This window comes from Rana temporaria, chromosome 12, assembly GCF_905171775.1.
Source record: "Rana temporaria chromosome 12, aRanTem1.1, whole genome shotgun sequence".
Classification (NCBI taxonomy): domain Eukaryota; kingdom Metazoa; phylum Chordata; class Amphibia; order Anura; family Ranidae; genus Rana; species Rana temporaria.
The window spans coordinates 24,401,082-24,417,073 of NC_053500.1; the positions used below are offsets into that span (position 1 = coordinate 24,401,082).

Sequence of the window (15,992 nt, forward strand, 5' to 3'; positions counted from 1 at the left end):
CTGTGTTTAATAATCCTATGTGCACCTGTGTCTGTGTTTTATAAAATAAGCCGTTCTTTACCGGTTTTCAGAGCACCACTCACGTGACCCGCCTCCTCTCTACGCTAACCGTCTGACCGCTGCAGTGGGTGGGGCTGAGGGTTCCCCACTGATGTCAGTTGAGAGGAGAGAGGCAGCGGTCACGTGAGCGGCGCTCTGAAAACAGGTAAAGAACGGCTTATTTATAAAAGCACAGACACAGTGAACATAGGATTATTAAACACAGAGGATGGTATGAAACTTTAGCAGAAACAAGGGATGGGCCGGGCGATCACACAAGAGCAGGCAGGCTGCGGATGATGGAAGCAAGTAAACTGACCACAGTGTCAGGGTCCCGCCGCCATGATGAAGCGTGGTCAGTTTACAAGGGGGGGAGGGAATAACCAAGGCAGGATCAGCCAGTTTTTTTTTGGCGATAGAAGGGGCCAAAGTCCACAGCACAAGCACTGTGCTGTATAACATGCTTTAAGGCAGTGATGGTGAAACTTGGCAGCCCAGATGTTTTGGAACTACATTTCCCATGATGCTCCACTACACTGCAGAGTGCATGAGAATCATGGGAAATGTAGTTCCAAAATATCTGGGCTGCCAAGTTTCGCCATCACTGCTTTAAGGGAACAAGATCAATATTATTTTTATTTTTTTTAGGTTAAACGCTTTAATGAATAAAATGCTAGTAAAGGAGATCTTGTTGTCACGGATTCCCCAAGCCATAATCGAGTGGGCCATAGACGGGGCGATTTCTTTTCTGCAAGCACATCATCAATAAAACCTTAATGTTTTCATGGTGTTTATTCATTCACACAAAATCATAACTGGAAGAAAAGAAGTGTACTTTTCAAAATGAAAGAAAAAGGTTTAAAAAAAAAAAACACACCATTTTTCATGTAAGTATTAACCATCCATTCTATGTAGAGCAAACAAACTCTACACCAGATATAGCAATAAAATGTGGATTGAAGAGGAAAATAACCCCAAAAAAATCGTAGTGTTGGCAGTTGGTAATATACACAGGACATTTGTACCTGGTGTCAGTACACAGTTTGGTCCGTTCTGGTTCCGTAAGGCATTGCTCAAAAGTCACGTCATAACGCCACACTGTACCTTGGCTGTCCTCCATTGTTTTATGGCAGTGGGTCACCCAAACTGTTTAGGAGTAGGCAAATAAATTGCTTTCTGAAGTTTTACAATAAATATCTGCTTCCCTAGAAAATACAAAGAGTAAGTGGGCAGTACCGTCATCAAAATCTCACGCGTCGGGTTTATGTATTTGCATATCGTTTTTATGTTTCTATAAAGGGCTAAAATCACTAAGGCAAGTTTTGGTCAGGCGGAGACTGAAAAAGATGCAATGAGCAAGTTTGGCCACAAGGTGGCAGATTGGAGTCATGCATCCCGATTTTACATTCGTGGGCATGTGCGTGAGCTGAAATCGCGGAATCCAGTGTACTGTTCAGACTGGAGCCCCATAGAAACCGTTTGGTGCTTGTTCACAATGGTCTCTTTCTGTAGGAAAGTCAGTATGGATGTCTGCAAGACATAAGTAATTCATGACGGTGAGCTACCATCTTGTGCTTTCGGGCTCTGCTCCTGCCCGGTGTCTGAAGATGCTGCCTGTGCTTGTCCTTCTGGAATTAGAGAAATAGATGTGTTCACATTCATGGAAGGTAAATACATTTCTAATAAAATTCCTATAAAACAAGAGCTGGGCCTCCATTGGTTTACGCCTGACTGTACAGACAGCTTCCATTATACAGTGGAACCTCGGATTGTAAGTAGCGCGGTAAACTAGCGTTTCGCAATGAGCATTTTTTTTCTGTAAAATTCTGACTCAGTTTGCGAGTGTTGTCTCGCGAAACGAGCAGGATTTAAGCCACAGCAGTGTGCAGTACTGTATTTAGCCAGAGGTGTGGGGGGCGACAGAGCCGTGCGTAAATACTCCATTCCCGAGGCTCTCCGGGGCCCCCCCACCTCTGGCCACATGCGGTATTGCATGCCATTGAAGTCAATGCGGAACAAATTATTTTAGTTTCCATTGACTTCTATGGGGAAACTCGCTTTGATATGCAAGTGCATTGGATTGCTAGCATTCTTCTGAAACGGATTATGCTCGTAATCCAAGGTTCCACTGTACTTCCTTGACTGCGATTTTGTTCTTTAGAAAACCCATCATTTCACATTCAGAACCTTTATTGAAATAGATTTAGAAGACTCTTGGGGTTAATTTAATAAAGGCAATCCACTTTAGGCCTCATTCACACGGACGGACCCCGTTCGGGTCCGCCTGTCAGTTTTGACGGCGGACCTGAACGGCCGATCCATGCATCCCTATGGAGCGTCGGATGTCAGCGGAGACATGTCCGCTGACATCCGACCCGCTAAAAACAGACGTATGGGGGGAACGTCCACATCCGTCCATGCGGATCGGATAAGATCTGATGAAAACAGACATGCTGTCCGTTTTCATCAGACCGCTCCATAGGAGGACAGCGGTGCCCGACAAGCCCCTCCCCATTCAGTGAGCAGAGAGGAGATTGTCATCCGTCGGCTCAGCGGAGATCTGCGGACTGAGCTGGCGGGAGCAGGCGGACTCCGTAGAAACGGAGTCCGCCTCGTGTGAATGGAGCCTTACACTACAAGTGCACTTGGAAGTGCAGTCGCTGTAGATCTGAGGGGGACATGCAAGGAAAATAAAAAAAAACAGCATTTTAGCGTGCACGTGATTGGATGATAAAATCAGTGGAGCTTCCCATCATTTCAGAACTTCCCCCTCAGATTTACAGCGACTGCACTTCCAAGTACACTTGTAGTGCAAAGTGGATTTGCCTTTTGTAAATAACCCCCACTTTCTGATCTACAACAATCAACCAGTTTCTTGAATCTGATAATGACGTTATCAATGATCGTGAGACAGTGTATTACTGGATGCTAAATAGTATAGGCCCCTATTTTTTTTTTATGTTTTACATTGCTATACCTGCAAAGGGAACCAGTCTGAAGTAATCTAGCAGGACTTAATTTCCTGACTAAACTTTAACTTTAAATAACTGAAATAAACAGGACAAAAATCCCCCCACATTTCATCAACAATGAAGCACTTTAAATGTATGATCTGTGCTAAAGGGAAACACAAGACAATCTGAGCTTTGATGTTTCTCATCAGCCAAGGTAACATGAGCAAGTGCCTCCAATTCAAATTAATATGATTTATCATACCCAAATGCCTCCAACTTAAACCAACCTGGTGATGCAAAGATCACATGACCCAGTGTCTCAAACCAACCTGGTGATGCAAAGATCACATGACCCAGTGTCTCAAACTCAAAACAACCCGGTGCCACAGAGATCACATGACCCAGTGCACGAAAGTTAAACCAATCTGGTGCTGCAGAGATCACATAACCCAGTGTCTCAAACTAAAACCAACCCGGTGCCACAGAGATCACATGACTCAGTGTCCCAAACTCAAGCCAACCTTATTTAGCAGAGATCACAAGACCCAGTGCTCTAAACTCAAGCCATCCTGGTGCCACAAAGATCACATGATCCAGTACCCTCAAACCCAGGTGATTGCATGAGCCAGTCACCCAAACTCAAACCAACCTGGTGACGCAGAGATCACATGACCCAGTGTTCCAAACTCAAACCAACCTGGTGACGCAGAGATCACATGACCCAGTGTCTCAAACTCAAACCAACCTGGTGACGCAGCGATCACATGACCCAGTGTCCCAAACTCAAGCCATCCTAGTGCCGCAAAGATCACATGATCCAGTGCCCTCAAATCCAGGTGATTGCATGAGCCAGTCACCCAAACTCAAGCCAACCTGGTGCCGCAGAGATCAGATGACCTAGTAAGCCAAACCCAAGCCAACCTAGTGCCGTGAAGATCACATGAACCAGTGCCCCAAACTCAAGCCATCCTAGTGCCACAAAGATCACATGATCCAGTGCCCTCAAATCCAGATTCAATGATTGCATGAGCCAGTCACCCAAACCCAAGCCAACCTGGTGCCGCAGAGATCATATGACCAAGTACTCCAAACCCAAGCCAACCTGGTGCCGTGAAGATCACATGAACCAGTGCCCCAAACTCAAGCCAACCCTGGTGCCGTGTTTTCTTCAGGTAAGTATTCCAAGGCCTTCTGTTCCTAAGTAATTGTCCATACCCCCAAGACCCAAGCATAACTGTCAGCATTTAGGTTCAGGTCTCCTTTACAATAAATAGATCACATGTAACACAATCTACCATTGTGATGTGAATTCTGGTGGCTTTGAAAGACAGAAACAACACAGAAAATAATGTGCGCCTACCCATATTCAGTAACACTCCATACATTGGGCCTTAGTGTGTGGAGTTTGTAGGTTTCATCCAGATACACTATACTGTCCCTGCTGTGTTTATGAAGTTGGCAGGGGTTGTAGGACTTGTCAGTCCTGTGTCAATGGATCTGCAATGTCAGAGGAGCCTTTATAGAGAAAGTGAGAGGAATAGGATATAAAGTGTGTACTCCTGACCCATGATTCTTGGAGAGGTCTGGAATATAGCAATGGTGCAGATGAGCCATTCAGCAGCAATCCAGCAAGTTGTGCTAGTCATAACACAATCCCCATTATTTGGGTGACTAACCTGCTCCTTGAATGGACAGGTCTCCTATGTCCTCTGAAAGGTCTCTCACCCCCGTTGAGCTGCATTGCCCCTTGATGTCAGGCACTGCGTTGCGTCTGCCCGTTCGGTCACACGATATAAATTCGCCGTAAGCCGACTCTACGTCCATAACGTCTTTATCATATCAAATTCATTCGATCTGCAGAGAGAGAGAGAGGAGTAATAATCAGAGAGGAGCTGTGCAAAAAGAAGTAGCAGAAAACAGCTGACCTGCATAGCAATATGAAAGCTACATCTGGAATGTCAGTAGGTTGCTAGAGGCCAAGACATTTCTTAGGCCCACTCTTTTCATTGGTTGACTGTGGTGTCAAGCGGATGTAAGGACCAAAACCTTCCAGCAGATGGCAGCAGATTTATAGGAGTAATACTGACTAATGGAGTGGATTATCGGACGGTGGTGATGGATGATTATAGAACAAATGCATTCATCGATCGATCCAGGATATCTGCTGCTAGGGTTTGCAGTGCCCTGTGGATTTATAACAGGTCATCAGCAGATATATAATGTACGGGAGTTTGATTTCTGATATACAGCACTGCCATTATCTCTCGCACTACATTTTATGGACCAATAAGCTTTCAGCAGTCCTTTCTAAAGCTCAGAATTAATGATAATGACTCTAGGCTTCTAAGTGGTGGCTATAGAAAACAGGAAGGACATCGGCCCCAGGATGACTTATGTCCAGTCAGTGCATCAGGGGTCTCCAAACCTTTCACTACGAGGACCACAATATAATTATTCCTGGGGCGACTTAGAAATGGACATGAATTAATACACAATAAACATGATATTTTTACGGAAAGTTTGTAAAAACGGGCACTTTTTCCCCCTGTTCGTAAATGTCCGTGGTTGGGTAATGTGCCAGTAAAAATAGTCAAGATCGGTTCGGTTTGGAACTGCGCATGGAGATTGGAGGCAGGGGGTGATGGTGGCTGCGGTGGCACCGCAGAAGGGGATGGAGGCAGGGGGAAATGGAGGCAGGGGGAGATTGGAGGCAGGGGGTGTTAGTGGCAGGGGGTGATTGGAGGCAGGGGTTGATGGTGGCATCGCAGAGGGTGGGGATGGAGACAGGGGTTGTTGGTGGCACCGTAGAGGGGGATGGAGGCAGGGGACAATGGAGGCAGGGGGCCTGGGGAAGATTGGAGGCAGGGGGAGATTGGAGGCAGAGGGAGATTGGAGGCAGAGGGAGATTGGAGGCAGGGGGAGATTGGAGGCAGGGGGAGATTGGAGGCAGGGGGAGATTGGAGGCAGGGGGAGATTGGAGGCAGGGGGAGATTGGAGGCAGGGGGAGATTGGAGGTAGAGGGAAATTGTGGCACCGCAGAGGGGGGTGAGGGCAGGGGGTGTTGGTGGCAGAGGGTGACTAAATAATTTGCCCTTATTATATCGAAAATAACTAAAATATTTTTTTTAACCTTAATATCTACCTTAAATCACATTGCTCTTTGCCAAGCGTACTTGTTTGTAGCCTACATACTGAAATTTGCACCTAAAAATGTAATTTAGTAACTTTTGTGAAATGCCAGTAAAAAGCGGGTGTCGTGCCAGTAAATTTCAATCTGGTAGGTTGGCAACACTGCATGGTTCTATCTTCCAGCCGTCAGCACCGAGCTGTCAGATGGGGATGAAGTACACACAGATATACATAGTTGGTGCACTGGGATAAAGTGCTCTCCAGCCCCTTATTCCCAGGCAGAGATCACCATTGGCCAACTCCCTGAGGATTCCAGGATCTAGAAGGGCCCGGGAAAGCATCTAGACCGTTCCCGGTCTAGGGACAATATTCCATGACGCACCATGGACATCATGCTTCAGGAATGACACACATGATGCCAATGAGTTGTGGTGACTGGGGGGTTATAGAGGAACTCAGTAAGAACTGCTACATTCCAACATGACCGAATATCAAAAGTATGGAAGCATTCTAGATCTGTCCAGTAATCTTCCACTGGAGACAATTCTGCTGAATAATTCCTATGGATTGAAAATAAATTCATGACCAAGTAAGGATCAGAGTCTCAGTAAGAGCTGTGTCTGTGATATAATTCACTATTCACACCTTTCTACTTATCGGATATGATATAACATACACACCCTCATCACAGGATATAACCCAATGTATACCCCATCCTGCCAGTGTAATATAAGCACCCATCATCCTGTAGTTATGGTATAATGCAGTGTACACACTTTGACCACGGTACAATCCACGTACCATGGTACAATCCATGCACCGTCCTGTGACCACGGTACAATCCACGCACCGTCCTGTGACCATGGTATAATCCACGTACCATCCTGTAACCACAGTATAATCCACACATCGTCCTGTGACCACGGAATAATCCACACATCGTCCTGTGACCACGGAATAATCCATGCACCGTCCTGTAGCCATGGGACAATCCACGCACCGTCCTGTAGCCATGGGACAATCCACGCACCCTCCTGTAGTCATGGGACAATCCATGCACCCTCCTGTAATCATGAGGCAATCCACACACCATCCTGTAATCATGAGGCAATCCACACACCATCCTGTAATCATGAGGCAATCCACACACCATCCTGTAGTCATGAGGCAATCCACACACCATCCTGTAGTCATGAGGCAATCCACACACCATCCTGTAGTCATGAGGCAATCCACACACCATCCTGTAGTCATGAGGCAATCCACACACCGTCCTGTAGTCTTGAGGCAATCCACACACCATCCTGTAGTCATGAGGCAATCCACACACCATCCTGTAGTCATGAGGCAATCCACACACCATCCTGTAGTCATGAGGCAATCCACACACCGTCCTGTAGTCTTGAGGCAATCCACACACCGTCCTGTAGTCTTGAGGCAATCCACACACCATCCTGCAGTCATTAGGAAATCCACACCGTCCTGTAGTCATGAGGCAAATCGCACACCGTCCTGTAGTCATGAGGCAAATCGCGCACCGTCCTGTAGTTATGGGACAGCCCTTAGTCTAAACTCCACAAATCATTGTTGAAAGAAAGCCATAAGAATGCCGTTTGCAATTTGCAAAAAGGCGTGTGGGGGACAAAACAAACCAAAATTGAACTTTTTGGCCTAAAAGCAAAACATTATGTGTGGCAGAAAACTAACACTGCACATCACCCTGAACACACCATCCCCACCGTGAAACATGGTGGTGGCAGTACCATGTTGTGGAGATGCTTTTCTTCAGCAGGGACAGGGAAGCTGGTCAGAGTTGATGGGAAGATGGATAGAGCCAAACACAGGGCAATCTTAGAAGAAAACCTGTTAGAGTCTGGAAAAGACCTGAGACTGGGGCAGAGGTTCACCTTCCAGCAGGACAACGACCCTAAACATACAGCCAGAGCTACAATGGAATGGTTTAGATCAAAAGCATATTCATGTGTTAAAATGGTCCAGTCACAGTCCAGACCTAAATCCAATTGAGAATCTGTGGCAAGACTTGAAAATTGCTGTTCACAGACGCTCTCCATCCAATCTGACAGCTTGAGATGTTTTGCAAAGCAGAATGGGCAAAGATTTCACGCTAGATGTGCAAAGCTGGTAGAGACATCCCCAAAAATACTTGTAGCTGTAATTGCAGCTAAAGGTGGTTCTACAAAGTATTGACTCCGGGGGGCTGAATACAAAATGTACCCCACATTTTTCACACTTTGTAAAAAAAATTGAAAACCATTTATCATTTATCTTTCACGTCACAATTACTTGCCACTTTGTGTTGGTCGATCAAATAAAATCCCAATAAAATACTTTTATGTTGTAACATGACAAAATGTGGAAAATTTCAAGGAGTACGAATACTTTTTTCAAGGCACTGTATATCCCTTTAGTAAGCCTACTCAAGAACCTCACACTCCTATCAGTTTACTCCCCGTGTAAGCCTGATTTCAACTTTCAGATGGCCTACAGCAGGCCAGTATAATGGCAGGTTTCAGATAAATAACAAATTTAAAATAATTCACAATTCTGAAGCACTACACTAGAGGCCGATTCTAAAATATCACCAAAGTTCTTCTTTAAAACATAGATCTGGCCAGACAGGAGAAGAAGTATATTCATAAATAGTAGCTTCCTTACACTGTTTGCCATCAAAATAAAAAAAGCAGAAGCGGTTCCAAAATTCCCTGGCATTCACCACAAAGCCCCGTCATGTCCTTAGTATACAGGGACAGTCCACTTTGAAGTGGGCAGATGAGCGGGCGGCTGTTTATGCCGGTGGCACCGGGAGCTTTCCTTGGGGAGTTGTGTGTCTGGAGGAAAACTTGGATATTTCCCATCTCCAGTAAAAGCAGTAGGAGAAGTAAGTTGCAATAGCCAAAGCAATGACGTTGCGTGACAAATGTTTGGCTTCATCACATTATTTACATCTCAAACATTTGTGGATTGTTGTTACTATTGGCAACCAGATTTTTTTATATTAATATTTTAATGAAAGGACCCGATTTTTTAACTGTGCTTTAGTAATATTTGTTCGTGGACAGTTGTAGGGGGTCTTTAAATAGGCTAATTTCCAGGCCTTGGGGTGTGCCGATCCCCCCCATCACATTGTTACCTAAAGCCCCAGTGGTGCAATTATACTGGCCCGACTGCAACCCTGGTAAAACATTAAAATTAACAAAAATCTATTTAATGGAAATGTAAATTGCCCCCTGGAGTATCAGCCTTTGAAATAATGGAACCATGAAGCAGCTGGGGCACTGCTTTGTCTAGAACAGTGGTCTCCAAACTGTGGCCTGGGGGCCGGATGCAGCCCTTTGCTTGTATTTTTATCCGGCCCTTGAGGCATTGTTCCCCCCACTGTCAGCAACCAATGATGGAGCACTATTCCTCCCATTGATACCATTACCAATGATGGGGCACTATTACTACCACTGACACCAATGATAGGGCATTATTCCTCCCATTAATACCAATAGTGAAGCACTATTTCCCATTGATACCAACGATGGCGCACTATTAATCCCATTGATACAAACAATGATGCACTATTACTGCCACCGACACCAAAGATGGCGCTCTATTCCTCCCACTAATACCAATGATGGTGCTCTATTCCTCCCACCGACACCAAAGATGGCGCTCTATTCCTCCCACTAATACCAATGATGGTGCTCTATTCCTCCCACTGATACCAATGATGGTGCTCTATTCCTCCCACTAATACCAATGATGGTGCTCTATTCCTCCCACTAATACCAATGATGGTGCTCTATTCCTCTCACTAATACCAATGATGGCGCTCTATTCCTCCCACTAATAACAATGATGGCGCTCTATTCCTCCCACTGATACCAATGATGGCGCTCTATTCCTCCCACTAATACCAATGATGGTGCTCTATTCCTCTCACTAATACCAATGATGGCGCTCTATTCCTCCCACTAATACCAATGATGGCGCTCTATTCCTCCCACTAATAACAATGATGGTGCTCTATTCCTCCCACTAATACCAATGATGGCGCACTATTCCTTCCATTAATACCAACAATGGGGCGCTATTGCTACGACTGACACCAATGATAGGGAATTGTTCCTCCCATTAAAGGGGTTGTAAAGGTAAAAGTTTTTTCACCTTAATGCATCCTAACGGGTCTTAAAAGGGATGGAGATTAACTGGAGGTGGCTTAACATCTTTCCAAAACACACTAAAACCTTCACAGGTGAGAAAAAATGATGCCTTGCTTACCTACACCCCAGGGCTTACTCCAAAACCACAGGTGCTGTGAACTGAATGTAGACTAGAACATGCAGAACCCATAATGAAGAGCAGCTGATGTCATCTATTTAGAGACGTGGAGTCCATATCACTGTGAGAGCTTTCTTTTTTGGACCGCTCTTTATATTTTAATTAAACAACACGCAGATCAAACAGGCCTTTCCGAAGCAGGAGAACAATGCCGTGCTCTCGGACTAATCCCAGAGCTTTTGTGCTCAGCGGTATTTTCAGAGTGATCTGGTAGTAGCGGCATTGTATATGGATCAGGTGACTGCGCTCTTTATACATGCACAACAATTAGAACATTGGACATCTGTAGTCCAGGCAGAATTAACAATTAGTAATGTGGAACGAGGTACTCAGATACATGTCTACTTAGTATACTTACCCATAAAGCTCAATTTCAACAGTGTGTCAGTGTGGTCCTTCTTCTCCTGATCTTTACTGATGGGTTTTACCCATTTTCACCTCTATGTATTAAGGTCTTTACCACCTTTATGCATCTATGCCTCTTCCACCTGTCTTTACAGCCTTTTTGCATCTACGCCTTTACAGCCTTTTTGCATCTACGCCTTTACAGCCTCTTTGCATCTACGCCTTTACAGCCTCTTTGCATCTACGCCTTCGCCACCTCTATGCATCTAGGTCTTCGCCACCTCTATGCATCTCGGTCTTCGCCACCTCTATGCATCTCGGTCTTAGCCACCTCTATGCATCTCGGTCTTAGCCACCTCTATGCATCTCGGTCTTAGCCACCTCTATGCATCTCGGTCTTAGCCACCTCTATGCATCTCGGTCTTCGCCACCTCTATGCATCTCGGTCTTCGCCACCTCTATGCATCTCGGTCTTCGCCACCTCTATGCATCTCGGTCTTCGCCACCTCTATGCATCTCGGTCTTCGCCACCTCTATGCATCTCGGTCTTCGCCACCTCTATGCATCTCGGTCTTCGCCACCTCTATGCATCTAGGTCTTCGCCACCTCTATGCATCTAGGTCTTCGCCACCTCTATGCATCTAGGTCTTCGCCACCTCTATGCATCTCGGTCTTAGCCACCTCTATGCATCTCGGTCTTAGCCACCTCTATGCATCTCGGTCTTAGCCACCTCTATGCATCTCGGTCTTAGCCACCTCTATGCATCTCGGTCTTAGCCACCTCTATGCATCTCGGTCTTAGCCACCTCTATGCATCTCGGTCTTAGCCACCTCTATGCATCTCGGTCTTAGCCACCTCTATGCATCTCGGTCTTAGCCACCTCTATGCATCTCGGTCTTAGCCACCTCTATGCATCTCGGTCTTAGCCACCTCTATGCATCTCGGTCTTAGCCACCTCTATGCATCTCGGTCTTAGCCACCTCTATGCATCTCGGTCTTCGCCACCTCTATGCATCTCGGTCTTCGCCACCTCTATGCATCTCGGTCTTCGCCACCTCTATGCATCTCGGTCTTCGCCACCTCTATGCATCTAGGTCTTCGCCACCTCTATGCATCTAGGTCTTCGCCACCTCTATGCATCTATGTCTTTACAGCCTCTATGTATCTATGACTCTACCGCCTCTATCACCTCTATTGCCTCTATGTCTTCACCACCCCCATGTATCTATGTCTTCGCCATCACTATGTAACTATGTCTCTACCGCCTCTATGTCTCTATCGCCTCTATGTCTCTATCGCCTCTATGTATCTAGGTCTTCACCACTTCTATGTATCTATGCCTCTATCACCTGTATCTATTTCTTTACCTCCTCTATGTATCCATGCCCCTAAAGCCTCTACGGCTTCTATGTTTCAAACCTTTACTACCTATCAAGTCACCAGTGACATTGGTTGTAGATCACTGTTAAACACTTGTATTGTACAACAATATTGCCAGCAGGATGGTCGCTCAAGATGTGCATGTCTGCCAATATGGAATTACTTACTCAGTAGGCAGATGAAGCAAGATGTTGCTCTGTCACTGACTTGAACACTCAATCACTAGCAACGGGAGTAACATCTAATTACAATAGGGACAAACAAGCAGCCTCTTCTTAGCTATCTTGCTGCTGGTGATTTCCACAAATCACTAGTGGCAAGTCAGAACTCAAACTTAGAGAACACATACATTACACAGTTGGGAAAAAGCTTCTTCCTTTGACACTAAGCTGTAGTAAAGCTCTGTAGTAGTTCTGGGGTATAGCCACTAGGTGGCGCTGCCCTTTGTTTTACAATATAGTGTCCTATCCAATCCTGTTCATGGCAGTATACCCACCAGTCTTCTATCAACAGTACTGTGTTCCTCAATGAACAATGCAATCTTTGCAGTGCTAATGTCTGGTGGCCTCCTTGACGATACTTCCTACCTATATACTCTTTGGCATTGGCTGCCTGGCATTTCTCAGGGCGGGTTTCTTGATGGTGACAACAGTGTACCATGTCTGTGTGCAGTTCTGGCCACTTTTAGTCTCTATCAGAAGCATGACAGGGTAAAGAACACGAGAGCCAGAAACCAGGGAGAGCATCTTATCATTCTATTACAGGAAGAGCTTGAACAAGGACCTCCATGGCAGGATCACTAGGGATTATATTTCAGGAAAGCAAATAAAAATGTTGAAAATATTCATTTGGGAAATGACATTACCATGTTAAAGTTTGATATAAGATGTTTGTGATATTTACTACCTTAAGTTGTAGAACAGCTAAATGTGCCAAATCCTACCTTCACAGGACTTGGCTACTTCCCCTGTTTTCTGCAGGGGCCCCTACAGATCCAGGGCAAACGCTGACTTTTGGAAAGTCAGGATTTGCATGCACCATGGAACCTTTTGGGTTAACAGCTCTTGTGATTACATTTTCTAGGAAAGGGCATCTCATAGCGTGAAGGTGTACCTATTTGTCCCATACCCAGAGGGCCATGTTTTACAAGTGGCTTCTTGGAGCGGAGCTCTGGCACTGTGAAGATGGGATGTGGCATCTTAGGGTGCCTGCTGTACAACATTGGTGGTACCTTGGTTTGTTCGAATAAGTTACAAGTTTACTTACAAACAGAAGTCAAGCTTACACTGAGATTATGTAAAGATTTACACACCAGGGATTCGTTGTTTTTTACATTTTGTTATTGTGGTTGGTAGCCTAAGAGCCGGTTCACACTTCCGTGGCACGACTTCGGGGGCGACTCTGCAAGTCGTCCTAAAGACGACTTCAGAGGCGACCTGCAAAACGACTTCTGTATAGAAGTCAATGCAGGTCACCCGAGCTGCCCCCGAAGTCGTGCAAGAAGCTTTTTCTAAGTCGGAGCGACTTGTGTCGCTCCTATTAGAACGGTTTCATTGCATTGAATGGGACGCAACTCGTCAGGCGGCTGAGCCACCTGACGAGTCGCCCCAGTGTAAACCGGCTCTCAGATCTGCCCCTTGCTGATACTTTAAGAAATTTGCAGTAGATATAATAAACGTATAAATATCACCAATCCTGCCACATTAGTGGTCTGTGAGTCTTTATTGGTGATGCCCACCCTGAAACCATTCCATCATTTGAAGCCACTAAAATACAGACCCCTTTCCAAACACTCTGCAAGCCCAGATTCAAGATTTATCTGCTGTATGGCAACTAAGGCCCCTGTAAGTCTGTTAATACTTAGTTAGCATTGATGTAAACCTGTAACACTCCTAAAAACATTCTTGGTTTGCCGATCTTTGGGCATATCATCAGTTGGGTTTTGGCATTTCGAATAAAAGCTCAGACCCCAAAACACTCAAGACAGTCAAAACTGCTTATTTTATCGTCTGCTGGCACCTTTCTCGTCTTATCGAATCGTGCCTTAATACCCTCAGAACGGCACCATCCTTATTACTTGTCTAAACATTCTTATCACTTCCAGGACCCAGCTTTCCAAGCAAAAATCACTTTGCTAAAAATAGAGCCTGGAAAGCCAATTGTTGGCAGGACTACAGAATATGCTATTGAGCCATTGAAAGGTGTTGGATGACGCCATAATTTCATGGTACGTATAATATCACCGGGATTACTACATCCGCTGCACGTGTTCATGCTTTCAGAAGATGTGTTCATGCTTTCAGAAGATATGTTCTAGTTAGACATGTGCAATTCCTTTTGTTACAAATAGAAATTCAGATGAAATATTCGTTATTTGGAGATAACAAAGCTCTTAATTTACTCCCTGGTCATGTCTCGCCTCGACTACTGCAACTCCCTTCTCATTGGTTTACCTATACATAGTCTATCACCCCTTCAAACCATAATGAATGCTGCTGCCAGACTCATCCACCTTACCAATCGCTCTGTGTCTGCTAATTCCTCTCTGGCAATCCCTCCACTGGCTTCCCCTCACCCAACAAATTAAATTCAAAATGCTAACAACTTACAATGCCATCCACAACTTAGCCCCAAGCTACATCACTAGCCTAGTCTCTAAATACCAACCTACTCGTTCTCTTCATTCCTCTCAAGACCTCCTGCTCTAGGTCCCTTGTCACCTCCTCCCATGATCGCCTCCAGGACTTTTCCAGAGCCTCTCCAATCCTATGGAAGCCTTACCCCAATTATCTCCTACTGGCCAGGCCAACTCACAAGGCCAGGGGAGCAGCTGTGCCCATTCAGGCTTCTCCAGATGCCTTCCAGGAAAACTATACAGACTGGATCCTTAGGTGAAGTCTCAGGGTGTCCTATACCCTCTCAAGTGTAGGCCCCCCCAGCCGGAACTTCAATGAACAGCAACTTGAAACAGAAGAACAGCTGGAGGTAGGAGGTAGCCACCACCCTCCTGAACAGGTAGAATCCATGGAGAAGAAGACAATGCTGTCCTACAGCTCAGACTATTTATGCACTTCTCAGCCACCTTCAGGGCACACCTATTGAGGGATTGGCCGCAGCACCATAAATATTCATGCTGCTTTGCTCTACTCCTATGTTCTAGAACTTTCTAGAAGGCAGGGGAGAGCAATCAAAAGGTGCAGCTTGTGAAAGCCAGACCAGCCAAAAGAAATCAACAACTGCTCCAATGATTTCAGAGGAGCCAAAGAACTAAATGTACCTAAAATCCTAGCAACCTAACTAGGAGGGTGCTACAAAAGGTACAGATCAATTACTCACAGCTGGGTGCAAGATTTAAAGCCAATTCGCTTTCATTCTAAACACTTCATCCAAAAACATATGGCAACAGTAACTAAAATTTCCTTTAATTTCATGGGAAGACTGCAGAAATAGAAATGTAGCTCAACAGGAAAAGTACACCAGGGTCTGTGCTCCAGTATGACAGTCCACTGTAAAATGCTGCACACAATGCTAGGGTACAGCAGTCTACTTGTGGGGGGATCGTGTGACATAACGATCTGGCTGTAACCCCTCCTTTACATATGGCCAATCTACATCATACTAAAAGCCGGAATGAAGGAAATCAATAAAAGAGAACCCATCGTACAGACACACAAGCACGGACGAAGGTCTGTGACTTCCTCACTTCACATGACATGCTCGTCGTCCTCTCTCGCTGTAGGCTGTCCGTCCTTTGTGCTGAGCAGTTGCCTGCATAGCTGACTGCATCAAAGCCCCTT

At 45.4% G+C, this 15,992-nt stretch overlaps 1 protein-coding gene across 2 annotated transcripts in view; it reads right to left on the reverse strand.

The window, feature by feature from the left end:
* Positions 1-812: 812 nt before the first annotated feature.
* The window catches only part of PKIG (cAMP-dependent protein kinase inhibitor gamma), a 35,020-nt gene continuing 19,840 nt past the window's right edge, over positions 813-15,992 (reverse strand). For both annotated transcript variants that reach the window (XM_040331513.1, XM_040331514.1), the window contains exons 2-3: positions 4,670-4,847; positions 813-1,667 (exon numbers count right to left, since the gene is read on the reverse strand). In XM_040331513.1, the coding sequence (XP_040187447.1) occupies positions 1,588-1,667; positions 4,670-4,817 (228 nt within the window). In that variant the 5' untranslated portion in view covers positions 4,818-4,847 and the 3' untranslated portion in view covers positions 813-1,587. The remainder of the gene's footprint in view (positions 1,668-4,669; positions 4,848-15,992) is intronic.